This window comes from Rhinatrema bivittatum, chromosome 4 (assembly GCF_901001135.1).
Source record: "Rhinatrema bivittatum chromosome 4, aRhiBiv1.1, whole genome shotgun sequence".
NCBI classification, from domain to species: Eukaryota; Metazoa; Chordata; class Amphibia; order Gymnophiona; family Rhinatrematidae; genus Rhinatrema; species Rhinatrema bivittatum.
Window position 1 is genome coordinate 407256190 of NC_042618.1, and position 25877 is coordinate 407282066.

The 25877-nt window shown below is 46.2% G+C and overlaps 1 protein-coding gene across 6 annotated transcripts in view; it reads left to right on the plus strand.

Annotated features, from left to right (window-relative positions):
• The window catches only part of PPP4R2 (protein phosphatase 4 regulatory subunit 2), a 192604-nt gene that overhangs the window by 115697 nt on the left and 51030 nt on the right, over positions 1-25877 (plus strand). For all 6 annotated transcript variants that reach the window (XM_029601100.1, XM_029601096.1, XM_029601094.1 and 3 more), the window contains 2 exons: positions 5157-5250; positions 12610-12647. In XM_029601100.1, the coding sequence (XP_029456960.1) occupies positions 5157-5250; positions 12610-12647 (132 nt within the window). The remainder of the gene's footprint in view (positions 1-5156; positions 5251-12609; positions 12648-25877) is intronic.

The following is a 25877-nucleotide window of genomic DNA, read 5'->3' on the forward strand; positions in this document are numbered from 1 at the left end:
AGATTTGTGAGGCAAGACTTGCCCTGGGTAAAGCCATGCTGACTTTGTTCCATTAAACCATGTCTTTCTATATGTTCTATGATTTTGATGTTTAGAACACTTTCCACTATTTTTCCTGGCACTGAAGTCAGGCTAACCGGTCTGTAGTTTCCCGGATTGCCCCTGGAGCCCTTTTTAAATATTGGGGTTACATTTGCTATCCTCCAGTCTTCAGGTACAATGGATGATTTTAATGATAGGTTACAAATTTTTACTAATAGGTCTGAAATTTCTTTTTTTAGTTCCTTCAGAACTCTGGGGTGTATACCATCCAGTAAAGACCTCATATAAAGGCATATATTTCCATGCTAATTAGCACAAGGTGTAAGTATACCGATAATATAATCATAGGTCTTATTTTTTCTTAGACTTAACACAATTTACATGACAGTCTATTTTGAACAATATAAAGTTTGAAGAATTTTGTAGAATTTTCAGTTTTTGTGCACAGAATTTTAAAATTTTTTGCGCAGAATTCCCCCAGGAGTATTTTATTTCATAGCTGTTACAAGTTCGCTCTCATGTCTGTTTTGTTTCTTTGACCCAATAAAGATGAATAAAAAAAAAGACTGCAGAAAAAGGCTATATGGCCTATGTAGAATGCTCATCCACACCAACTATCCAGATTTACAATCACTATCGCTCCTTCAGATTCTGTTTATCCCATGCTTTCTTAATTTAGATATTGTCCTTATCTTCATTTCCTCCATGGAGAGGATGTCCATGCATCCAGTACCTTCTGTAAGGAAATATTTCCTTAAATTATTCCTCTCTACCCCCTTTCACCATCATCCAATGATTCTTCCTTCTAGAGCCTCCTTTCTGTTGAGATGCCTGCCTCCTGTGAATGAAAAATTTTGAGGTATTTTAAATGTTTGTTACAACTACCCTATCTCACCTTTCCTTTCAGGTACACTTGTTTAGATCTGTCTGTTCCCATAAGTTTTAGAATGAAGATCACTGACCATTTTAGTAGCCACCCTCTGGACTGGCTTGACTAGTTTATATTCTTTTGAAGATGCAGTCCTCCTGAGTGTTTCAAATGAGTTCTTACCAGGGACTTATACAGAGGCAATATTGCCATCTTTTTATTTTCAGCTATTTCCTCCTTATGAAGCCAAGCATCTTTCTGACTTTTACAGTCACCTTATTCACCTGCTTGGCCACCTTTTTAAGATCATCAAATACAACTGCCCCCAGATCCTGCTCTCATTTTTGCTTAGATAAATTTCACCCCTATGCTGTACCACTCTTGTATTTTTGCAGCCCATTTGCATGACTCTGCTTTTTTAGTATTAAATTTTAACTGCCAGATTCTAGACAATTCCTTGAGCTTCACTAGAGCCACATTGCTTTGATTTACTTATCAGAAATGCAATTCATGAAGAAATAAATTGGAATCCTTCATTTTCTACACACTTCTGGCTGCCTTGTTGAATATCTGCAAAAAGACAAGCTTTTCCTGACAAACCTTCTGCAGTATCACTCATGAAAACTTTGAAAAGGACTGATCCCTACAGCACACTGCTAGTAACGAACCTGTCCTCTGTGTGAACTCCCATTTACTACTACCCTTTTTCGCCTCCCACTCAATCAGTTTCTAACCCCAGTGGAACCTGTGTGGAACCGTGTCAAGAACCTTACAGAAATTCAAGTGCACTACATCTAGCATTCTCCCTTGATCCATCTCTCAGATCACCCAATCAAAGAAATTGATCAGATTCAGCTGACAAAACCTACTGCTGGTAAAACTAGGCTGCCTCTTCAAAGTAAGGTAAAAGCCCAGCAGCTGAGGGCTACATCATCTTCACTTTTCTTTCATATTAAGATATCTACAATGCTGCCACGTAATCTTCCTTTCAATTTTTTTCACAGCTTATTACTGCCTAGAAAATGTTTTGTCTCAAGACCGTTTTGGACAGGCAGTTCTTTGAAGCTTATTTAATTTCTTAACTCGTTCCCCTCCACCCCCTCCCCCTTGTTTTTGCAGATTGTGAATTTTTAACCTGCTGTAGTTAGTAACAAAATAGTAAAAGTTACAAGGTGATGGCTGTTTTATGTTCATAGACTAAAATTTATATTCACAAGCTTAAAGAACTGTTATACGTAATAGTTTAAAAAAACAACAAAAACCTTACAGGATGATGGCTAATGTTAACTACCTCCATGGTTTCTATACAGAGGATGTAGGCCTCTTTCAAAGGAAAGGAGGCATTAAAATTTGAGGGTCATGGGAAGAGGGTGTGAAAAGGGTTAGAGTGAAGAGTAATCTAAGGAAATTTATTTACAGAGAGGATAGTGTATGCCTTGAACACCTTTCTTTAGAGATTGTGGAGACGTAACATGCATTCAGTAAGGCATGGGATAAACACAGGATCTCTGAGGGAATAGTAGGCATCGTAAAGCTGAGTAGTTGGTGTGGATGAGCAGACTGGATAGGCAGTAACTGTCTTTTTCTGTCATGGTTTTGTGTCTAAATTCACATTTTAGAAAGAATTACTTGGTAACAGGACATTTATAAGTAGCCTTATATCTTGGCTATGGAGGACAAAGATGGGTATCAGTTGTAGAAGTATGGTAGCTGGCTGATGACTGGTAGAAAGTTTAGGTTTTAGCTCTGGGTTATAGCTGTGGGCCAAATGCTCTTTGAAAGCCACATTTTAGAAGACTTATTTTATTTATTTATTTATTTAGAGTTTTTATATACCGGCAATCATGAAAACATATCTTGCTGGTTTACATCGAACAGGAGTGCATTATAAACAAAAAACTAGAACTGTGGTGTCCGAAAGTACAGTTACATTTAACATAGACTTCTAAAGGCTAGCAGGTCTGGGGCTTGTCTGGTTAGTAGCAGTGAGTTCCATAGGGTTAGGACTGAAGGTGATTTCCTGGTGCTTATGAGGTATTCATTCCTTGAGTGTTGGCACAGTGAGTGCAAGGGATGGGAAGGCATGTAAGGGGTGAGAAAACAGCTAAGGTAAATGTCATATGGTTCCTCCCATTGCCCCTTTAGTGTTAACAGCTTGCTATAAGGACTGAAGTCTCATGTGGCAGGCATCTGCACTGGAAGGTTCAAGAAGTTATATGTTTTGACTACCAATCTTATATTGATTCTGTTATTTAAGGTTTCTATGTCATAAGTTTAAATGAATAACATCCCAGTTCTTCATTTCCTTGTTCTCTGTAAGACTCACTTTGAGTCATTTCAATAGTTGTCTGTAAACCGAAGTGCTTAGAGATTTTATCTCTAGAACATCGGTATATAAAAATGTTAAATAAAATAAATTTTTTTCCAAGCTCTTGGAGAGCGTTTTTCTAACTTGGCATGGTAGAATGACATCTACTTGTATGGTTTGTTTATCCTACTGACTACAGAGAATGCTTGTTAGAGATGATCAATTTAACTTTGCAGTAGTTCAACCAAGACTGCACAAATGGATATATTAGTGTTATAAAAGGCTTATCTTCCATGAAAGGATGTAATTGCTTAATTCTCGATAAATGGAAGAAAATTGACAGTGTAAACCTGTTTTTCAGGTCTTAGCAGCAGATCTGTTAGTACCCCAAAGCTTCTAAACTGTTCACTAAAGAAAACAGATACCTCATCTATGAGTATGTTATTGGTCAGATTTCCAACTGGTTTCTTCTCCATCCATAAGGATTCATTTTTAACTTGTGGACCTTCATCCAGAACACTATAATCCCTTAACACAGTAATTCAAATGAATCACCTCCTTATGGGTATCATCTGTGAATAAGTAATACCTAATGACATGACTTAAATTATGTTGCCTAACATTCTCATATAAATGTTAACGCAATGATTAAACCAATCTTTGCAGGGCCCTACATTTCAATTCCCAGCTAGAAGAATCTGCATTTGAAAGCATCAAGATTTATAGGCGACTCGTAACCCATCCTGGTTTCACATCTGTGGAGAAAGGGGAAGGGTGAAGGGTTGGGAGGTGAAGGTAAAAGTTGAGAGAGCACTATCTGGGTTAAAGAGTGAAAGCGGGTGAAACAGATGGAGGGCTAATTAGAAGGGTGATATAGATAAGAGCCATAGAGGAAAATATGGGAGATAAAATGGTGAGATGAGAAGGTATAGGGAATGATGGAGAGGAATAACTTAGTTGAAGGAAAAGGGATGGAAACTTTCTTTAGAGCAGAAAACTCAGTGTAGATTAGAGGTGCTCAACTCTTCTCTGTATGACTCATGAATATTGGGTTTGACAAGTACTGCCAAAAGAGAAAAAAACACCTCTGATTTAAAAATAAATAAATAAATTGATTTACTGTTTGGAATGGTAATCTGAGGAAGTGTTCCTGGGGTGTCCTTTACTGTGAATAGAATGATATCTTTCTCTGAAGTGTCAGCACAGTACTGCTTGACTTGCATCGTGCCAGTATGATTCTCACAACCTTTGTATCCTGTAATGCAGGCTACTGCATTTGCACAAACTAAACTGTTTTTTCAACAAACATTGCAATGATCTAAACTGTTGATTACCAGTGCATACGTGCCATTTACTGTTGCCTGATTCAAGACATGAATAATTTCTGAATCTGTCTCTGCTTGATAAAGCAGGAATGTTCTGGAGACTGAATATGAGCTTTCATTGTCTATTTCTCATCCACCATGACCCCCAGGTTTCATGCCTGTCTCTTTACGGGAATGGAAACACCATCAGGCAAAATGAAGCAATGGAATTTAAGGGAGCCACAATTACCCACACTAAATACTTTATTTTAGAAAGCATCCAGCATTTAATAGCTATCATACATGTAGAAAGATTAGACAGCTTCTTCAAACAACTTTTTCCTAATGGAACAGAAAATTATATATCTGCATGTCTGGATCAGTTTTCTCAAAAAGTGAACATATATGTTGGAGCATGGGGAAATAAAGCAGAGGAACACACTCCAATGCACTGGGTAGGGTTCAGAGTTGTATCCCTTGTATACAGAGATGGAGTATTGTGAGCAAAAGAGCTGTGACTGACCATCTAAGAATCTTTCCTGTACAGTATCGGGGTTAAATTTGCTGCATTACATCTGCTGTGATAAACAAAACACTGCTCACTCCTTTATACCAGATATTTGTTTTGTTGTAGAATTCCTTTCACTATTCAGCGACTCTGTGAGTTACTAACAGATCCTAGGAGGAACTACACAGGAACAGAAAAATTTCTCAGAGGAGTAGAAAAGGTATTGGCCCTGTAATTCACTTGATCAAGTTGTGTATTAGTGTTTTTACAACCTCTGTGGAATGTTGGGCTGTGCTCATTGGAGTTCTGGGGAGCATTGTTTAGCACAGGGCTAGGCAACTCCAGGCTTGCAGTGTCACAGACCAGTCTGGTTTTTAAGATATCCATAATTAATATATATAAGGTATATTTAAATGCACCCCCCCCCCCTCATTGAATGCAAATATATCTCATATATGTTTATCTGTGGATATCCTGGAAACAGACCTGTATGTGGCACTCTAGGACCAAAGTTTCCTACCCCTGGTTTAGTAGTTAGCATTTGCTAGTACACAGTATTCTTAAGGTGTTTGTGGGAGAGTGTTTGTTTATTATAAATGTATGGATTTTTAAAACAATTGTACCTTTCTTGTAGGCCATTAACTTGTTCTGTCCATGTTCTACTGTCCTGCCTTTGCTTATGTTTCCTCCACTCCTTTTACAGGGGTATCATGTAATACATTTTGTTTGGTAGGTTTTGGTAAAACAAATGCTATTTAATAGCGTTTGTCACTTGTCATTTTCATAAGGTGATTTACAGTTTTATTAGATATCCTGAGTTGAAGTTGACTGGCTACAATTATCTGATGCTAGTACCAGTTGCACACACTGTATGAAAATGGTAATTAAGAAAAATAAACTTGTATGTTTTTAAAACATTGCATAAGTATAAGATTATGGGGTTTTTTAATTATTACTCTTTTAATTTTCCATTTTTAAATAGGGTATTTATGTTTAATGCACTGTGTGCAATTGCTACCATGTTTTTCCACCCCAGACGTGGGTAAACTGCTAGTTTCTGTAACACTTTGTTCCCTGTACGTACCTGGATCAGTCCAGACAGTGGGTTATATCCCCGACCAGCAGATGGAGTCAGAACAGAGTTTGAGAGCATCAGCATATAGAGTAGTGCACCCTCTGCTGGAGCCCAGTATTCTTCTGACTCCAGCAGATGCGAGTGGGGGGATCCACTAGCTCCCCCAGATTGACAGGGTTTCTTCATTTTTAGTTATTTCTTTCTTTTTCTCCACAGTATTTCCCTGTCTTATGTTTCTCTCCATTTTGGATCCTTAAAGTTTAAAAAAAAAAAAAAAAAAAAAGTTTTCAATTTTTGAGGAGGCGTGTGTCTGTGGCTCTGCCTTCTCTATTCTGTACTCCTTTCCTCTTCCGTTGGGGTAAGTGGAAGTTTTTTGAGTTTCTTTCTCCACAGGTTTGCTTCTTTTTGGTGGTGCCCCGTGGATGCCGGTGGTTCCGGCCGCTCCACGCGTCGTTGGGGGTCCCGCGGTTCGCAAGCTCCGCCCGTGGGTGTGTGCTCAACTGATACGGGGGTTTCCCCCGCAGTTCCTGGACCCCTTCGGCGGGTTGTTAGGGCCATTTCCAGGCCCCTCCGCGGCACTAGCTCGTCTTTGGCCCCCCCCCCCCCCCCCCCCCCCCGAGGCCTTTCTTTTTCCCGGTGCTGACATACCGCGGTCCTCGAGGTGTGAGGCCTGTGGCGAGCCGGGGAATCAATTTCTGAGGGAGGGGCTTTGTGAGCGGTGCTTCCCCGACGGGGAAGGCACCCTGCAGTCCTCCAGAGCGATTTCGAACCTGCCTCCTCCTCAGCCCGGGTGGCGCGGGCCGGCCACGACACCGCCTTTGGCGGGAACTGTGGCCATTTTAGGGGGACAGCGTGAGACGGACTCGCTCCCAGATGCAGACAGGATTGGTTGCACTGGCTCTCAACAGGCTTTGCCCCCGGCGGGAGGTTTGCCCGACCGGGGCTCCCAGGATGGTGTCCCCCCCAGGGATTCCAATCAGCTCTCCGTTTTTCTCACCTGACTTTATTCTGGCAATGCACATGGCTTATTTGCAGGGTATGGGAGCGCAGGCGCCTAATCCCCTGGGGGCTCCTCCCCCCAAGGTTCCTAAACTTGCGGTTGGTCTCACCGCCTCGCCCGTTACGCCTGGATCCCTGCCGGGTCCCTCTCCCGTGCCACCCCGGCGTACCACGGGGGCGGCTTCGCCGGTGAGAGACGTCTCCCGGAACCCCAGGAGGCGCATCCGGATGGACATACGGAGGGGGACGACCCTCGAGCCCTACGGATTTTTCAAAAAGAAGAGCTGGATGAGCTCATCCACCATATTATTCAGGAGCTGGACCTCGACCCACCTCCAGATCCGCCGATCCCTGTGGCTCCTGCCGTCGCCACCTCTTCTCGCAAAGGGGATCCAGTACTTGCCGCCCTCCGTCCTAGGGAAGGGCTTTCCCTATCCATGAGGCCTTCCTACAGCTTCTCACCAGGGAGTGGGACACTCCCGAGGCGTCCTTGAAAGTCACACGCGCCATGGAAAAGCTATACCCGCTCCCTGAGGATTTTTTTGGATCTTATCAAGGTGCCCAAGGTGGATTCAGTGGTGTCGGCAGTGACCAAGAGGACAACCATCCCGGTCACGGGTGGAACGGCCCTGCGGGATACGCAGGACCGAAAACTAGAAACCTTCCTCAAGAGGGTCTTCGAAGTCTCCGCCCTAGGTATGCGGGTCGTGATGTGCAGTTCGCTCGCGCAAAGGGCCAGCTTACTCTGGGTACAGCAGCTTCTCACCTCTCAGGAATTGCCCCCCGAAGAGGCCGCCCAGGCGGCCCTTCTGGAATCTGCTATAGCATACGGGGCGGACGCCCTGTATGAACTCTTTCGCGTAATGGCGCGGGTCCATGGTTTTGGTTGTAGCAGCCCGACGGCTCTTGTGGCTTCGCAACTGGGCAGCGGATGCTTCCTCCAAGTCGAGCCTTGGCTCCCTCCCCTTTCGGGGGAAGTTTTTATTTGGAGAGGACCTGGATCAGATCAAGTCACTGGGGGAAAATTCGGTGCATCGGCTGCCGGAGGATAGACAGTGTTCCTTCAGGTCATTTTCTTCCGGTAGAACCAGGGCCAGGGCACAGCGACGTTATAGGTCTTACCGGCAGTCCGGTTCCCGGACACAGCAGACAAGATCCCAGCCTTGGTCTCGTTCCTTTCGTGGGCGGAGGCCCGCGAGAGAGGGTCCAGGGCAGGGAATTCCGCCCACAAAGTCATCCCAATGATGCCAAAGGAGCCCACTTCTCACCTCCCCGGATTGGAGGCCGCCTCATGGACTTCTACGAGGAGTGGGCAGTTATCTCCACGGACCAGTGGGTGCTGGACACCATAAGAGACGGTTACGCCTTGGAATTTGTCCGCCCCCCGAGGGACCGGTTCATCTTCTCCCCCTGCGGTTCGGATCTCAAGAGGATAGCGGTTCAACAAACACTAGACCGACTGCAGGAAATAGGGGCCATCGTTCCCGTCCCCTTCGAGGTGGGCTTGGGCCACTATTCCATTTACTTCATCGTTCCCAAAAAGGACGGTTCCTTTCGCCCCATCCTGGACTTGAAGGAGGTAAACAAGGCCCTCAGGGTCACCCGGTTCCGCATGGAGACTCTTCGATCAGTGATTGCCGCAGTGCACAAGGGAGAATTCCTCGCTTCACTGGATCTCTCGGAAGCATACTTGCACATTCCCATCCTGCCGGCTCACCGGCGGTATCTTCGCTTCAAGATTCTCGGTCAACACTTTCAGTTCAAGGCGCTTCCCTTCGGTTTGGCGACCGCACCTCGGACCTTCACAAAGATCATGGTAGTGGTGGCGGCGGCCCTCCGCAAGGAGGGTATCCTAGTACATCCGTACCTAGACGACTGGCTGATTCGAGCGAAGTCCTTCTCACATGGTCAGACCTCAGTGGCCAGAGTAGTACAATTCCTACGCTCTCTGGGCTGGGTGGTGAACCTTCCAAAGAGTTCCCTTGTGCCCTCGCAACACCTGGATTTCTTAGGAGCGAGCTTCGATACCCGGCGGGGTATGGTGTTCCTGCGCCAGGACAAGGCGCAAGCCCTGAGAGAGCACGTGTCTCGGTTTTCGGCTTTGGAAGAACCAACCGCCTGGAATTATCTGTAGCTCCTGGGAGTAATGGCCTCCACCATCGACATGGTACCCTGGGCGTTTGCACACCTGCATCCACTGCAGGCGTCCCTACTATCCCGCTGGAAACCAGTCTCCCAGGAGTATCAGGTGCTCCTGCCGCTTCCACCAATTAGCCAGGAAAAGCCTGGATTGGTGGCTTGTCTCCTCGCATCTGGCTCGGGGAGTCTCGCTCGAGGTTCCCAATTGGGTGGTGGTGACCACTGATGCCAGCCTTGCAGGATGGGGCGCCGTCTGCGAAAGAAGCGCCACTCAAGGGACTTGGACGCCAGAGGAGGCAAAGTGGCCGATCAATCGCCTAGAAACGAGAGCCGTGCGTTTCGCTCTACAGCGTTTTCTTCCCCTGGTGCGACACAGAGAGGTGAGGATCCTCTCGGACAACGCCACCACCATGGCCTACATCAATCGTCAAGGGGGGACAAGAAGCAAGCATGTCTCCCTCGAGTCCACTCCCCTGATGGAGTGGGCAGAGAGCAATCTCGTCCGGATAGCGGCCTCTCACATCGCCGGGGTGGACAACGTTCAGGCGGACTTCCTGAGTCGTCAACAGCTAGACCCCGGCGAGTGGGCTCTCTCCGAGGCAATGCATCTCATTATCTGTCGTTGGGGGACTCCACGCCTCGATCTAATGGCGACCTTTCTCAACGCCAAGGCTCCACGCTTCTTCAGCCGCAGAAGAGAGCGCGGCGCGGAGGGGGTGGATGCCCTCGCCCTTCCGTGGCCGTCGGATGAACTGCTCTATGTGTTTCCTCCTTGGCCTCTGGTTGGCAAGGTTCTCCGCAGGTTGAAACATCATCGAGGGACTGTAATTCTCGTCGCCCCGGAATGGCCCCGTCGGCCATGGTTCGCAGATCTACTTCAGATGACGGTGGACGGTCCACTTCGCCTGTCCCATCTTCCTCATCTTCTGCGCCAGGGGCCGGTATTTTTTGAGCAGGCAGAACTCTTCTGTCTTGCGGCCTGGCTTTTGAACGGTGCCGTCTCCGCCGCAGAGGCTACCCGGAGACAGTGATCTCAATGATGCTTCGTTCCCGCAAGCCTTCGACCTCCGTCGCTTACGTTCGAGTTTGGAAGGTCTTCGAAGCATGGTGCTCCAACCGCGGAGTCCAAACCATGGAGGCGACTGTCCCGCTGATCCTTCATTTCCTACAGGATGGTCTGGATAAGGGTCTCGCCTATAATTCGCTCCGGGTTCAGGTGGCGGCCTTGAATGTCTTGGTACTGAAGGACTGCTCTCTACCCCTTCAGCCGGATATCGCACGTTTTCTGAAGGGTGCCAAACACCTACGGCCACCGGTCAGGGATCCTTTCCCTTCTTGGAGCCTCAACGTGGTGCTGCGAACGCTGTCGGGCCCTCCTTTTGAACCCCTGAGGGGGTTCTCCCTCAAGGACCTGACCCTCAAGACGGTTTTCCTGGTAGCCATCTCTTCTGCTCGCCGGATCTCAGAGCTTCAAGCCTTGTCCTGCCGGGACCCTTATCTGCGTTTCTCCGACTCCGGGGTTTCCCTTCGTACGGTGCCATCCTTCCTTCCAAAGGTGGTCTCGGCCTTCCACGTCAATCAAACGGTGGAGCTTCCAGCGTTTGCTCCACAGGAACCCCGGTCTCTCCGGCTCCTGGACGTCAAGCGTGTACTGCTCCGTTACCTGGAGGTTACCAATGACTTCCGGGTATCCGATCATTTGTTTGTCCTCTGGTCAGGACCGAGGAGAGGTTCTCAGGCATCCAAGACGACTATTGCGCGCTGGATAAAGGACGCCATCTCATCGGCTTACATTGCGGCGGGGCGGGTGCCGCCTCGCAGCGTGTCGGCTCATTCCACGCGATCCCAAGCGGCGTCCTGGGCGGAATCTCACTCCGTTTCCTCCCAGGAAATCTGCCGTGCGGCGACGTGGGAGTCGTTGCACACTTTTTCCAGACATTACAGACTACACCTGGCGCCTCAGTGCACGGGTTCTTTTGGCGATCAGGTTCTCCGAGCAGGTCTCTCAGGACCCCACCCGGTTTAGGGAAGCTTGGGTACATCCCACTGTCTGGACTGATCCAGGTACATACAGGGAAAAGAAAATTATTCCTTACCTGCTAATTTTCGTTCCTGTAGTACCATGGATCAGTCCAGACGCCCGCCACTAGGGGTTTCATTAGGTCCTGCTCGGATTCTTCCAGGTAACTTTCATTCTGTTTGTCTCTGATTATTGTTACTGTTCACAGCTCCTCACAAGTTGACTGTTGGTGGTCCCGTTGACCGTTTGTTTACTTATATCTTTCTCTGTTCCTTTTTGAGAACGGTTCTGGATCCAAAATGTTGTGTTTTGCTTTTGGGCTTTGCTATGCGTAATACTGAGCTCCAGCAGAGGGTGCACTACATATGCTGACGCTCTCAAACTCTGTTCTGACTCCATCTGCTGGTCCGGGGGATATAACCCACTGTCTGGACTGATCCATGGTACTACAGGAACGAAAATTAGCAGGTAAGGAATAATTTTCTTATATCCCTTTGAAAGAATATGATTTATTGTGATTAGAAGTATACTACCCCAGAGATATTTATTAGTGGTGAGGGTTTTTTGTTTTTTTTTATTTCCTACTTTAGGACTTGAATTAAAATAGTGTGGTTGCCATGGTAACCCACTCGAATATGGAGAAGTAAGGGGCAAAAAAGTTGTAGGCGATACCATTTTTTTGACTAACTGAATACATTTGTAACTATCTTTCAAGAACTAGGCTCCCTTTATCAGTTCAGTGCAGAATGAACTGATGATGCTACTGTTACTATAAATATTTATATAGCATTATAAGATGTAGGTAGCACTATATATAAAGTCCCTGCTCTATGGAGCTACAAATAAATTAAAATGCATCCTGTAATTTACTTTTTCCTAGCGTGTAGCCAGATGGACTCAGGACCAATGGATTATGTGCTCCCCTGTTAGCAGATTAAGTTGGAGTCAGGTTTCAAAGCTGATGTCACCCTAGATATGCCCCTGCAGTGATCTCAGCCATTCAGTATCTCTCCATCTCCTAGCAGATGTAGATTGTGCCTTGATGAAGGGAGCTAGTCACATATTTAGTCTAAACCAAAGTTACCAATTTACACCATGTTTACTTTGGAACTGAAGAGCCATCATCCAAACTACTTCAGTAATTCAGGCAGCAAGGATAACTGATTCTTGCATGATACAGTGTATCTGTGTGAGTTCGTGTCATGTATGGCCTAGGGGAGATATAGATATAGATATATATAGATATAGATATAGAGAGATAGAGATAGAGAGATATAGATAGATATATATAGATGATTTTTTTTTTTACTTCTTAACCATAAACCTTTTTCAAATTTTTGTTACAGAATGTTATGGTAGTGAGCTGTGTATATCCATCTTCAGAGTAAGTAAAGCGCACTAAAATTAAATTTTACCTATCATTAACATTTGTGAGTTTTTTTACTTTGTTTTGAGCTTGCTTACACTTTTCGTAAAGGAACACTTGCAGATGGACACTTCAGTAAGAGACTGGAGCAAGCTGAGTAACAAACTGTGCAGTTTGTAAACTGCTATGTAACTTGTGCATGTTTTCTTTATATCATGTGTGTAGTTTTGAAGCATGGAATCTGATGTTTCTAATAACTCAGGTATGAGTTCTTGCATTTACTAAATTATAAATCCAGAAAAAAGATGACTTAAACCATGCAATGAACAGGATACTTTATTTTCTCAAAACCTTGCAACAAAAAAGTGGCAGCATACACACTCCTTTTCAAACCAAGTCTTAAAATTATTTTAAAATTAGGCATACATTAGGCATACATAACTTCTTGGTGGCAAGTCATAACTTGCCACCAAGAAGTTAGTTGAGAGTAAGCCAAAGTACCACAGCTAACATGCACTCTGACTTGCACTTTTCACACCAGGGAAAAGAAGCTGAGCATTATGCAGCAGGGAAGAGAAGGCCAAGCATGGTGTCCCGTTGGCTATATCTGCTTAATTCAGTTTGCGATTCTACAGTTGATAAAGAGCATGGACCGTTGTATTGGTAGTGATAGATTTTTATGTAAATGTTTTAATATTTGTTCAGCAACAGTGAATCTTCACTGTTGCTGTTAAGTGAATGCTGCTGTCCCAATGTGTTTCTAGAGAGTATCACAAAACATTTTTAATGCAAGCTATTAAGATGCAAAAAATGCTAGCATGCTTTATTTCCTCCTTTCATGGATTTATGGTTTCTTTGATACACCATCGCATCTCCACTATGAACTTGCAAGAGAGGTTCCGGTATCTCGTTGAACAGAATTAAAACATACTAATCTGAAAAACCACTATGAAAATTACAGGTGTACTACCAACATTACACAGATATCATCATAAATCGAGAGATTACTGGGAGCATTGCATCAGCTGATTGTTTTTCATCAATAAGTAGTCTGAATTAGCCATGTTCTCACAGGACAAGCAGGATGGTAGTCCTCACATATGGGTGACATCACAGGATAGAGCCCTGTACGGAAAACTTTTCAGTTTCTATAAAGCTTTGACTGACACTGAGTGCACTGAGCATGCTCAGCCTGCAGTTATCCCTGTGAGCCACAGGTGTCTCCTTCAGTCTTCTTTTTTCCGCTCTGCAGTAAGCATAGCGGTTAGGAGCTCTGTGAGAAATTCTGATACTTTTTCCTCACGGAAATACTTAAACTTTTACTTCACAAACACTTTTCCTTGCATGGGTCTCCCTTTGCGTATGTTTATTCGATGCTCGGTGAGTACTATGCCCTGTTTTTTCGGTCTGTTCCTGTCACCTCCCTGGCCTACCAACCGACTGAGGCCTTCCCTCTCCCTATGTTGCCAGTTAGCCACACACAGCCTTATAGGATTGCGCTTATTCAATACTTTTATAAAACCTTTGTACATATCACATGCCCATTGATTCCCTGTACATATTTTTTCCTCATGTATCTGTTTTTCACCCTCCCCCTGCCCCCCCCTCTGTCTTGATCACCCCACCCCTCCCTCCCCTAGTTATTTAGTTATTAATCCGTTACTACATTTATGTTACACACTGTTCCTTGTAAAGGCTTTGCCTATATATATTTTGGTTGTAAGTTATCTGTAAACCGGCACGATGTGCAAACGGTTGTCGGTATATAAAACTAAATAAATAAAATAAAATAGCCTGCGAATGTCCCTCTGACACTCTGCCTGGTTATTAGCGCTAGTGGGACAGGGACTTCCACGGTTTCAGTTGCCGCCAGGGCCCCTGTCGATTCAGGTCCTTCGATTTCCTTGGTACCCTCGCGCAGTTGATCGCCCCCATCGCTACCGTCTGTACCCCCTTCAGACCGTCCTGGACTCTTAGATGCCATCGGTACCCCTCCCCCTGCGGTACTCTGATGCCATCCATGGCACTGATTTTTCCTTGGGTTTCATCGGTGCCATCATTGCCCGGATGGATGCCATCGACGTGCACCATGTCTCATCGCTGCCATCCATGCTCGGGTCTGCCACAGTCGCCCTGGGCACTTCCCTCGATGCCAGGGTCATTTCCACCGATGCCATCCTTTATGGATGTCATCGGTGCCCAGGTCCTGGGCATGGACGCCATTGGTGCCCAGGTCGATCCAATCGATACAGTCGACGTCGTTTCTATCGGTGTCTTTGACGTTCCTGTCGACGCGGTCATCGACTCTGTCAATGCCGGTATCATTTTTCCGTTACCATCGATGGTTTTTTGATTATTCGATGCCGCATCGTTCCTATAGATACCTACACCGATGCCGTCGGTGCTCCGTCACTGTCATTGCTCTGGCCGAGTCATCGACGTTTTTTCATATATTTTTGACGATACCCTCAAGGCCGCTTCGGCCGCCATAGACACCGTCAATACCGACATAGCACCGCCATGTAATGCCCTCTCCTAAACACACTGCTCCATGCTTTGGGTTCTTATTAAAGCCCGTATTAGCCTACGACACTGCATAGTGCCAGGAGCAGTGCAGGCATGCTGACAGTCCGTCATCAGTCGCCATCCAAGACAGAGAGGGCATCCATCTCGGCGCTGGGGAAAGACCCGGCCGAGCACCGTGGCATGCATCGTCACAGACACGGTGACTGTCCGCCACAGACGCCATCCAGCACATCGGTGCTATCCTTCTCAATGCTGGACAATGCTCAGGCCGAGCAACATCACCACTGCCATCGGCACTGTTCCGCACAGTTTTGGAGGTCCTTGGTGCTCCAGAAACACCGGAACGAGTTCCGAAGAATTCTGCACTGGCGTCACGAAGACATCGAGCCACTGCGAAGAGGGCCGGGTTCACGAGCTCGTTAATCGGCTCCCCTGTTCCTGAGGCGTGCCCCACCGACATTGTTGGGGAATTGTGGCCCTCCACAAAATACTACCTTGGTTGTGCCAGCCATGCTCAGCCTGTCTCCTCTATACCTGCGCCACCATACCAGGCATCAGAGTTGAGACGGGCGTCTACTCCCTCAATGACTCCTGGAATCCATGGAGCTGGCGATCCACATCGGATAGTAAGTACCCGCTTCTGCGGCATTCCCATTGAGATGTGTTCTCTAATTCGGGCCACATGGTTCGAAAAGTTCTAGGTCATGTACCTTCCAAGAACTGTATTAGTGTCACATCACTATGCCAGCTATGTCAGCCACAATACCAAGAGAACCTCTCTATCATTTCTTTGGGATTGCATCATGGCATTCTCCCCTTTTCAGCAACGAGGCTCTGTAATTAATGCTCTGGCTTCTGGTTCCTGCTTCAGAACCAAAGTTCCAGGTGCATTCGCTGATCTGCTAAACATGAGATCCAGCAAATGCTACTTCAAGTGCAAGTCCACCTCGAAGCCTGACAGGTCTCGATGTCTCCTTGTACAGCACACAGAAATGTGGGTAAGACTTTACCGCTCACACTCCCGTGGGAGGTTACATGACATCCAGATTACATCAGCCCCTCCAGTTGGACACCTCCTGGTCTCCCAACTGGCAGGATATCAGAGCGGCCACCCCACCTTGTACTAAGGTTCCCGGTACACTCCCCCAGATTCTACAAAGCGCAGAGGGGGGAAGGGGGGTTGGGGAGTTTTAATTACACTATTCTTTCTTTCAACAGAAAGTAGTTACTCTCTGCCCATCCTGGACCTCAGAAATATCAACTTTCTTCAGAAGGCACAGGTAAAATGGTTTCTCTCGTTACCATGCTTCCATATCGCAGTAAGTACATTATCTCTAATCTTTCTATGTGCTTCATGGTGACTCAACAATATTACAATCCCAAGCTCTGCTGGTTGCACCAGCTTCGGCAACTGGGGTATTCATTGAATCACTATCGTTGAATGCTGCTTCTTTGCGGAGTGCAACATTATTCACGCTTTTCCTTGCATGGACAGCTGCATAACCAAAGGCAGTCCATGCAAGGAGCTCTAACTTCTTCATGACACTCTATACATTTACTAACTGGGATTATTGTCACTGCCATAAATCCCTTATACAACACTTCTGGACACCACAGTCACAATGACCTTCCTGTCCAGCATACGCGCAGACATTCTAATAAAGTCTTACATGTCCCTGCGCACATTTTTCCATAACCTCAGCCCCTCAGTTCTTCATTGTCTGGCTATGGGGTTTTTTCTCTTATGCACTTTCCTCATATTTCCAAAACTGCTATGGGTTAGATTCAGTGAAATTCCATTATCAGTGGGTCTAAGCTGTTAAACCGCTTTCGTCCCTCATCTGTATTGCAGATCTAGAACCAAAACCTAGTCTGATCCCGCTCATGCTCGCATTTCCTCAGGGTTGTAAGTTTGACCTAAAATCTTCTCAACCCAATATGCATCTATTCTGCTCCAGGCGCAGTTTCACATAAACTTCCTGGAGCTTGTAGTCATGAGTTATACCCTTATGCCTTCCAATACTGCCTCTGCAACAAATCTTTGTGCATACAGGCAGCATAGGGACAATGTGCTTTCCAACACACAAGCACGCACAACCTCTTAGCTGCTCTGCAAGGAAGCTGTGCAGCTCTACCCTTGGCCCTTGCTCACTTTATGCTTCCTCGGGCCACTTATCTAAGAGATTTACCGAACGCACTAACAGACCTTTTCCATGTAGGTTCCATCCTCTTGCATGGTCTCGGACTACATGTGTGGCGTGAAAAATCTTCTAGCGCTGAGGTCAACCGAACTTGCCCTCTGCGTCCGCATCGAACCATACGGTGCACAGATTCTCCTCCCTACACATTTCCAATGCGTTCCCATAGACGCCTTTCTTCCATCAAGGGCCTCTTACATGTCTCTTCCGCTGCCTCTCATAGTCAGCTCTTCTAATGCTGAACCAGGATGGGGTTCACTGTTCTTCAGACCTATGTCCTGGTCGAGACCAGTATGCTTCCCATACTTCTCAATCTATCACACCAGTAACCAATTCGCCTTCTCACCAGTCTGTCACAAATCGTAGACTCACTGAGGTTCTCAGGTACTGGTAGCATCACAAAACCTTCCACACATAAATCCTACCATTCAAAATGGCATGATTCTCATACAAAAGGGAATTTCCCTTTTTCTTTTTTTACACCACTCTTTCCTCTTGCTCCCTCGGATTCTGCTCCCCAGACATCCTCTGCATAGGTACACCTCTGTTCCAATTGGTAAATATAGTTTGGGAGTGGGGATACCTGACTAACTGTAAACCCCTTCTGAGTCAGCTTACCATGGATTATCTACTGATCAAGCCACCTCTATTTTCACTAGTCACGGAATGGAACCTATATCTTATCCTTATAAGTCTCATACGTTCTCCGTTTGAGCCTTTCCATTCCTCTCATTTCACAATCTGACTTGGGAAATTCTTTCCCTCATAAATGTCATTTCTGCCAACAGGGTCAGTGAGTTACACACCTTTGTTACATACTCATCCGACCCTGCATTCCTCTGTGACAGAGTGGTTTTACGTATTCAACTTCATATCTTTCTTAAGGTAGACGTTGCATCTCACCTTATTCAGAATATACTCTGCCCATTTTTCCCAACACCTCTCACCAAAGCGAGAGGGTTTTTACACTCCTTGGACAGTAATAGTGCACTTGAATTCTATCTAGATCGCACTACACTCCATAGGAATTCCACTTAACTCTTTCCTTCTGTGGCAAGAATCAAGCTGAGAATTCCAGTGGGCAAACAGACCTATTCCTCCTAATTGATGGTCTGTATCTTTTTCCTACCAACAGGCAGGCATTTCACTACAACACTGTGTGTAACCACACTCTGTTGCGTCCGTCCCGGCCTTAATAGCTTCCCCTCGGCCGCGGCCACTTGTACATATTAGGCTGCAACCTGGAGTTCTCTCCATACCTTGGCAGCCCATTCTTGCTTAGATACGACTAGCCGGATGCTCCATGTTTGGCCAGTCCGTCTGCTCTTATTCTTTTCGGTTTCACTACCCAACATCCTTCCACCAACGCGTTAAGGGTTTCAGAATGCCCTCTGATCCAAATTCCACTCCCGTCATTGCGCCTTTCGCACGTCTTGGGTGCATTTGGTACACTCTCGGGCATCCTCAGCTCGGTACACACCCATATGTGAGGACTACCATCCTGCTTGTCCAGTGAGAAAGCAAGTGTTGCTTACCTGTAACAGGTGTTCTCACAAGACAGCAGGATGTTAGTCCTTATGAAACCCACCCGCCACACCGCAGAGTTGGGTCTGTATACATTTTTCTCACAGGACAAGCAGGATGGTAGTCCTCACATATGGGTGACATCACAGAATGGAGCCCAATCACGGAACACTTTTGTCAAAGTTTCTAGAACTTTGACTGGCCCCTACTGGGCATGCCCAGCATGGCACCAACCCTGCAGCCAGCAGGGGTCCCCCTTCAGTCGTCTTTTTTCCGCGCAGCAGTAGCCTCGCGGTTAAGGAGCTCTGACCACATTCCTGACAGGAATTTCTTCACGGACTTCTTTAAGGTTAAATTTGCCCCACAGGGATCCTCCCTCTTTCTTTACTCAGCCCGCGGTACTTCGGTAAGTTTTTTGCTGTTTTTCGTCGATTACCGTCGAGTTTGGCCGTCGCGGCCTACTGGCCGTCGACCATACTGCGGCTCAATTTTTTGCCATGGTGTCGGGTTTCCGTCGGTGCCCTGATTGTACATGCACCATGTCTATCACAGACCCTCATAGAGTCTGTGTATTGTGTTTAGGTAGTGAGCATGATGTCCTGACTTGCACCAAATGTGCCTTGATGACACCTAAAGGTCGCAAAGCCAAAATGGAGAAGATGGGACTCCTTTTCCGTGCTCACACCCCAATGCCGTCCATCGCATCGACGTCTTCGGAACTGGCACCGTCTAAGTCGGACCACCGTCAACAATCCTCCGGTGACCGTCCGCCATCGACGTCTCCACGGCAATCGACTCCCGTCCCTTCCCCCGAAGATCGAGGGGATCGGAGGGAGAAACATCGCCATCTGCATCGCAAGTCTCGGACCCTCAAGGAACCAAAGTCATCGACCTCGATACCGTCCGAGCCTTCATCGAAGAAGCCCCGGCCAGGAGCGGCACCGTTCACTCCTGCGACCGAGACATCGAGGCAACCCTCACCCGATCGGGACTTGGGAGACTCAATTCCGTCTGTAAAGGTGGTCCCTCCGGCTCTGCCTCAGCCTCCCTCTTTCGTTACGGAGCCGGGTCTTGTTACCCCAGGTCTCCAGGAAGAACTGGACCGGCTGGTCCAGGAGGCCATTGACAAGGCGATGCAATGGTTCTAGGTCCCTCCGGCGCCGAGAGTAGAACCGGTCACCGACCCGATTCCAGCAGCGCTGGCACCGCTGCTTTCCCGGATGGAAGCGCTCATGACCGCCCTTCCACCAGTAATTCCTGGGTCGCCGACAGCCCCGGTGCGCTCTCCGATGACAGCTTCATCGGGAGGAGAAACACCGTTCCGCATTCCTCCTTCGGGAGTTGTGCCTCAACCATCGATGCCGTGTCGTCCCTCTCCACCGATTCATTCATCGGTGGCGATACGCACATCAGCGCCATCAATGCCTTCGATGCCAGCATCGATGCCCGCCAGGGCATTCTCGGTGCCCCCAGTGATTCCTTCGATTTTCTCAGAGCCTCAGCCAGGACCTTCGGGTATCCAACCCCCTCCTGGTCTTACAGGTCAGCCCGCTGATCCTTATGACACCTGGGGGGATGATACGTCCACAGACACCGATGATTTACCTTCACCGCCCTCTCCTACTGAAAGTAGAAAGCGTTCTCCTCCAGAGGACCTCTCTTTCATCAATTTTGTGAAGGAACATAAGAACATAAGAAAATGCCATACTGGGTCAGACCATACTGGGTCAGACCAAGGGTCCATCAAGCCCAGCATCCTGTTTCCAACAGTGGCCAATCCAGGCCATAAGAACCTGGCAAGTACCCAAAAACTAAGTCGGAATTGGTCCCTTTTCAGCTTCAGACGGAGCAAGACAGTAACCAACATGGTTTTAGAAAGGGTCACAGTACAGAATCGCTTCTCCTATCTTCATTTGACACTATTATCCATGGTTTTGATTCTAATACAAATTATATTCTGGTTTTACTCGATATCACTGCAGCGTTTGATACAATAAATCATAAAATCTTGATCTCCAATTTAACTCAAATAGGAATATCAGGGACAGCCCTACAGTGGTTAAATTTGAGGAATTCTACTGTTCTATGTAATGGCAGTGCCAAAAGTTCTATATAATGACACTGTCAAAAAGTTTTAAGTTATCTGTAAACCGATACGATGTGCAAACGGTTGTCGGTATATAAAAACCAATAAATAAAAAAAAAATAAATAAATTCTTATCAAACCGTCAACAAAACATCACACTAAATAATTGTCAATCTGAGTGGTTCTCTACTTCAACAGGTGTACCTCAAGGTTCTGCTCTCTCTGCTCTTCTTTTCAATCTATACTTACTTCCACTATGCCGTCTTCTGGCCGGTCTAGATCTAAACTTTAAAGTCTTTGCTGATGACATTCAGTTCACTGTACCTTTTACTGATTCATGGTCTAAAACCTTCTCTCATCTACACTTATATCTTTCTACTATTAAAACATGGCTTTCCCATAACAGATTGAAATTAAACACAAGCAAAACAGAATTAATCTATCTCTCTGCTATACCTGACTCGCCTCTTCAACCACCTCCAACATTCATCTTTGACAATCAAATCATAAATATAAAAGCACATGCAAGAAACCAAGGAATATACATTGACTCTAGACTTGATATGACTCACAAAATATCTGAAATTGTAAAAAAATCCTTTTTTAAAATTTACATGCTAAAAAAGCTTAAACCTTTACTTCTTCCAAATGATTTTCGGCTAATTACTCAAGCTCTAATCCTAACATCCCTAGATTACTGCAATTCACTATATCTTGGTCTTCCTCAAACCGTAATACACCCGTTACAGTTAGTTCAAAATGCGACCGCCCGTATGCTATTCAGTGTTCCCCGTAGAGATCACATTACTCCGGTTTTACAACATTTACACTGGCTTCCAATTCCTCAACGTATAACATACAAAATTTTGTCTATCGTTCATAACTTACTATACAATACTGATTCTATTTGGCTGTGTTCCTTGTTAAGAATTTACAAACCGCCTAGACAACTACACTCATATGATAAATGTTTATTGGAAATTCCTTCTGTAAGATCTGTTGCTTTATCCTTGACCTGAAAACGTGCATTCTCTGTAGCTGGCCCACTATTGTGGAATTCCCTCCCAGATTATATCCGTCTAACTTCAAATCATAAAGAATTTAAGAAACATTTAAAAACTTATCTTTTCTCTCAAGCCTTCAACCTTAAGTACTGGTAACTTTTTTATCACTTGTTGCAACTTACCATTTATTATAGTACCAAGTACAGCCTGTTTTGTATAAACTATATTGTTTTTAATTTAATGTGTATGTAAGTAACCGTGTACACCGCCTAGACGGATAGCTTTCTACTCATTGTGCGGTATATAAAACTTTTAAATAAATAAATAAAGATGACAGGCACCAGATGATGGAGCTTCTCCAATTCCTGGATGGCCCCTAAAGTGATCACTTCCATTCCAATTCATCAGGTTTTTCTTGACCTTCTAAAAAAAGAATTGGGAGAATCCTGGATCCATTGCTCCAGTACACAAAAAAGCTGACTCTACTTATCTCGTACAGTCAGCACCTGGCTTTCAAAAACCTCAGCTTGACCACCACTCAGTGGTTGAATCAGCCCAAAAGAAAGCAAAAAGGACGAAGCCATACTCATCTATACCTCCTATCAAAGAACACAAGTTCTTAGATAATATTGGTTGATGAGTGTACCAAGGGGCCATGCTTATCTCCAGGATAGCTTCTTATCAGCTGTACATGACCCAGTACAATAGGGTCATTTTCAAGCAAATACAAGATTTCTCTGAAACCCTGCCTGAACAATTCCAACATCTTCAAGCCCTTGTAACTAAGGGCTTTGAAGCAGGAAAACATGAAATTAGAACAGCTTATGATATTTTTGACACTTCCACTAGAGTGTCTGCAGCTGCCATTTCGGCAAGACGCTGGGCCTGGCTCAAGTCTTCTGATCTTCGCCCAGAAGTTCAAGACAGACTTTCTGACCTGCCCTGCTTAGGGGATAATCTATTTGGAGAACAAATTCAACAAATAGTTGCTGAATTAAAGGACCATCACGAGACCCTCAAGCAGCTCTCATCGATACCTTCTGATGTCCCTTCTAAACAGCCCTTCAAGAAGGACTCTAAGAAATCATTCTTCCGTACACAGAAGTATTATCCCCCACCAACAAGATCCAGACCGACGAGGCCTTATCAAAAATCTCAGCCTCGCCAGCCTCAAAAGCAAAAACCGCAAGCAGCTCCCCAGCCAGGGCCTGCTTCGGGTTTTTGACTTCCACTTGGAGAGCGGAAGCCAGATCCCTCTACAAAGCAAACCAGTGGGAGGTCAATTAGGTCACTTTCACGAAAAGTGGCATTCAATCACAACCGACCAATGGGTACTAGCAATCATTGCTCAGGGTTACTACCTAAACTTCTTAACTCTTCCACCGGACTCCCCACCTCTGCAAACATGGGGACTAACCGGCCACTGTGTCCTTCTGGAGCAGGAGGTTTCCCTCCTTCTCCAGTCAAACGCAATAGAACCTGTCCCTTTTTCACACAAGGCCTAGGATTCTATTCCCGGTACTTTCTGATCCCAAAAAAGTCAGGAGGACTTTGTCCAATTCTGGACCTACGAGCCCTCAACAAGTACCTTCAAAGAGAGAAGTTCAAGATGGTAACCTTAGGCTCTCTTCTACCTCTGCTACAAAGAGGAGACTGGCTCTGCTCTCTAGACCTTCGAGACGCTTACGCCCTCATCGCGATAGCTCCGGCTCATCGCAAGTATCTCCGCTTTTTAGTAGGCCAAAAGCACTACCAATATCGAGTGCTCCCTTTCGGCCTAGCATCGGCACCACGAGTTTTCACCAAATGCCTCGTAGTTGTCGCAGCCTTTCTCAGGAAGGAAGGTGTCCATGTCTACCCCTATCTGGACGACTGGCTGATCAGGGCCCCAACCCAGCAAGTCGCTCAGTCCTCCCTGAACCTGACCATTCACACTCTAATATCTCTAGGATTTCTCGTCAATTACGAGAAATCCTATTTACTCCCATCTCAAACCTTATCCTTCATTGGGGCAGACTTGGACACCTTATAGGCAAAAGCCTTTCTCCCTCAGCAGCGAGTTCAAACCCTCGTGTCTCTAGCTCACCAGTTGCAGTCTCAACACACAGCAACAGCTCGCCAATTCCTCGTCCTGCTGGGACACAGTGTCCTCAGTCTGTGACACCAATGGCCCGCCTGGCCATGAGTCATGCATTGGACTCTGAGGTCACAATGGATTCAAGCCACTCAGCCTCTGTCAACCATTGTTTACATCACAGACGCACTCCGTCTATCTCTCGCCTGGTGGAAAGATCAGAACAATCTCCTCCAAGGCTTGCCCTTTCATCTCCCAGATCCTCAAATCATTCTCACCACCGACGCTTCCAACATCGGTTGGGGAGCTCATGTAAACAATCTACAGACGCAAGGATCTTGGTCTCTAGAGGAAGCCAAACACCAGATAAATTTCCTGGAACTTCGAGCAATCCGATATGCTCTCAGAGCTTTTCAGGATTCCCTATCAAATCACGTAGTCCTGATTCAGACGGACAACCAGGTGGCCATGTGGTACATCAACAAGCAAGGCAGCAGGCTCCTTCCTTCTGTGTCAGGAAGCTGTGCAGATTTGGGCGGAAGCGCTCTCCCGCTCGATGAGCGGTCGCTCAATCCATTGGTAGCGATCTCTCTCTTCCAGCAATGGGGGGTATCCCCAAATAGACCTCTTTGCGTCCCCTCAGAACCACAAAGTGGAAAATACTGCTCCCTAATTCGGAGCAAGCACTCTCGGCCCAGAGATGCATTCTCCCTCACGTGGGCAACCGGCCTGCTTTATGCATTCCCTCCACTTCCTCTTCTCTCGAAGACTCTCGTGAAGCTACATCAGGACAGAGGGACCATGATCCTGATAGCACCTCACTGGCCGCGCCAAGTGTGGTTTCCCATACTCCAGGATCTCTCTATCCGCAGGTACATTCCCTTGGGAACGGACCCACATTTGATCACTCAAAACGAAGGATGCCTACTCCATCCCAATCTTCAAGCCTTGTCCCTGACGGCATGGATGTTGAAAGGTTAATCCTTCAACCACTTAACCTTTCCGAATCAGTTTCTCGTGTCCTGATTGCTTCACGGAAGCCTTCCACAAGAAAATCTTATTCCTATAAATGGAAAAGGTACACATCATGGTGCACTTCGCAGTCCCTTGATCCCTTTTCCTGTCCAATCCCAAAATTCTTGGACTATCTCTGGCATTTATCAGAATCCGGTCTAAAGACCTCTTCCATTAGAATGCATGTCAGTGCGGTAGCCGCCTTCCATAAAGGAATCGGGGATGTCCCTATTTCGGTACAACCCCTCGTAACACGATTTCTTAAAGGCTTGCTCCATATCAAGCCACCTTTACGTCCTCCGGCCCCTTCTTGGGACCTTAATCTGGTTCTCGGTCGGCTCATGAAACCACCTTTCGAACCTCTCCACTCCTGTGACCTTAAATATCTCTCATGGAAGTGTTATTCCTTTTAGCTATCACTTCTGCTCGCAGGGTTAGTGAGTTACAGGCCCTAGTCACCTATCCGCCTTACACTAAACTCCTGCAGGACCGGGCGGTACTCCGCACTCACCCTAAGTTTTTGCCCAAGGTAGTTTCGGAGTTTCATATTAATCAATCCATCATACTACCTATTTTCTTTCCCAGGCCTCACTCCAACCCAGGGGAACAGACTCTGCATACCCTTGACTGTAAACGGGCTCTAGCTTTCTATCTAGACCGTACAGTTGCCCACAGGAAGAGCACTCAGTTATTTGTCTCTTTCCATCCAAAGAAATTAGGGCAACCTGTGGGTAAGCAGGCTCTTTCCTCCTGGTTGGCGGATTGCATATCTTTTGCTATCAGCAAGCAGGCATTCCTTTTCAAGACCGTGTTAAAGCACAC